This window comes from Ammodytes marinus (genome assembly GCF_949987685.1).
Source record: "Ammodytes marinus genome assembly, chromosome: 23".
NCBI classification, from domain to species: domain Eukaryota; kingdom Metazoa; phylum Chordata; class Actinopteri; order Uranoscopiformes; family Ammodytidae; genus Ammodytes; species Ammodytes marinus.
In genome coordinates this window covers 19,821,143-19,823,642 of record NC_137227.1, presented here as the reverse complement: position 1 = coordinate 19,823,642, position 2,500 = coordinate 19,821,143, and the positions used below count along the sequence as shown (strand labels likewise).

The window sequence follows — 2,500 nt, the reverse complement described above, 5'->3', positions numbered from 1 at the left end:
TTTAAGTATATATATTTATTTATTATTTAAGTATATATATATTTATTTATTTATTATTTAAGTATATATATATATTTATTTATTATTTAAGTATATATATATGTATTTATTTGTTTAATATATATAGTATTTAGGATGTATATATTTATCACATATTATTCTTTTTTATTACTTTATTTTTGGAATGTTACTTTTTATAGAACACACAATTACATATTTATTAAAACATTTTATGAAAAAAAATTGCAATTAAAAAAAATGCTTGATTTAATGTCAGTAATCAACTGGCAACAAGTTTCATGATGATATCTGTAAGGTTACTCTTTTCACCTACAGTATCTCGATAGTATTTATTTTTTATTTTCATTATAAAAAAAAAATATTAATTGGCTTTTTTGATGCTTTATATATATATATATATATATATATATATATATATATATCATATATAAAAACACAAAAATACACGTCTATAATATTTTTTTTTGTTATGATTTTTGCTACAACTTCTGCTGTTTGAAGTGGGAGTTTCCGAGTTGCACCTGAAGGCAGCAGCACACGGTAGCGACACAGCAGTTTATCTAATCTACGTGATAAGATTTGAAGGTGCAACTGAGTTGATAGACAGACAGGTTTTATGACCATAAGATTAAAATAACACCAGCGATCCTGAAGCTATGGTAACACATCCGGGTTGGAGATTAAGGAGAATTAACATGTGTAAATAATAAAGTAAATTGTTGCCCAATAATATCACCGTGAACGCGCATACGACACTGGAGCGCGCAGCTGTTGAGTGACACACAAACCAAATAGGGGGTGTGTTCATGTGTGTGTGTGAGTGTGTGTGTGTGTGTGTGCGTGCGTGCGTGTGTTATTACTGCTAAATGCAACGTGTCACTTCGGTGCCAGGTGAGGAGGCGGTAACACACACACACACACACACACACACACACACACACACACACACACACACACACTAACAGAGGAGCCACTGTTCGGGATCCTACAGTATGAGTGTGGTGCCAAAAAAAAAACGAAACTCCATTTAGAAAATCGAAATTTTCACAGTAACTTTCCCTTTAAACAAATATAGCCACTGATTATGCCCTCAATTATTAACTAAACATAACCAATAACATCTTAACTGTATATCGGCGTTCATAACATAGATGACATAATACGTATTCAAATAGAAATCAGACATTTTGGACGAGTTTTCTTAGAATTCCTACAGTTTGCGTACAGGTGCGATCCCCCAAAATTACTCAACAAAAGTGTCAAATTAGACGGTTTATTGAAGGTAAAATGATCCCTAGTATAACAACTCTTATGCCGATTTGTTTAACGACTCCTAAAATGTTGATCAAACGTGTCAACTCGTTTTCTAAGAGGTTATGTGTGACAACAAGCGTTGAAGAGAGTTGAAAAATAATACATATTTCTTGCACTAGACATAACAACAGTGTAAAAAGTAATACATATCGATACAAACACAACACAGTATTTGTTGTTTTTAAGGCATTTCTATGTACTTATAGATATATTTTTAAACTTTACTATTGGGCGCTTTTCCACCGCACATCTGACCGATTCACTCACCTCCTTTGACGCCGAAGCTGGGATGCACTTTGGCGGATAGGATGACCAGAATGATCCCTATGATGAACCATTCTTTTCGGATCCTCGCCACAAGACCCATGTTTCTAGCCCGCCGCGGGGATCACCGGATGTCACGCCGGTTCCCCCTTCACTCCAGGCGGCCACCGGAGTTCAGTATACACGGGGGGAAACTCTGGTTCTTCTCTGGAGATGTTTCTGTCAAAAAAAACTGAAGGCAGACAAATCCATCCGTAGACACTTCCGGACACGTGGGCTACTACATGGCCGTAAATACTGAAGAACATGCGCAGGAGATTTTTTTTTAAATTACTGTGTTTTATGTATTTACTATTTACCGTAAATGAAGAATAAATTAGCATTATGGGATAGACAGGTTATGTAAAGACACATACGTTTAAAAAGTATGTATAAAAGGAAACATTGATGTAATTAAAAAAAATCTGAAGGACAGGCGCAACAGAGTTTTAAATTACCGTAATACATGTATGAGACACGGACAATCCACATTATAATTTGACTGTCAGATTCAGTTTTATTAATTATTAATTTATTTAGTGTATACCATGAAAGTTTTTAAAATTTATTTTTTGAAACCATTATCCTACAAATGTTACAAACATCTAACAACGAGTTCCCAGATGATATTAAACAATAATATGTTGACAGAGACGTTCCACATGTTTCACCAGCTTTAATAGATTTCTTTGTGTGTGTTTGTCATTGAGACCTTCATCCTCCTCGTCCTCCTCTTCCTCTGCGGACACTGACGTGACGGCCCGGCTGTCTGTCTGAACACAAACCTTTCAACTAAATGCAAAGCACATGAAAACCACATTTATTAAACAAATTATTTAAATCGACAAAAATATTTAAAACT

General features: G+C 34.3%; 1 protein-coding gene across 1 annotated transcript in view; it reads right to left on the bottom strand.

The window, feature by feature from the left end:
• slc10a7 (solute carrier family 10 member 7) overlaps positions 1 to 1,826 on the bottom strand; it is an 18,295-nt gene extending 16,469 nt beyond the window's left edge. Inside the window, exon 1 of the mRNA XM_080052333.1 lies at positions 1,603 to 1,826. Coding sequence (XP_079908459.1) covers positions 1,603 to 1,702 — 100 coding nt within the window. The 5' untranslated portion in view covers positions 1,703 to 1,826. The remainder of the gene's footprint in view (positions 1 to 1,602) is intronic.
• Positions 1,827 to 2,500: the final 674 nt, after the last annotated feature.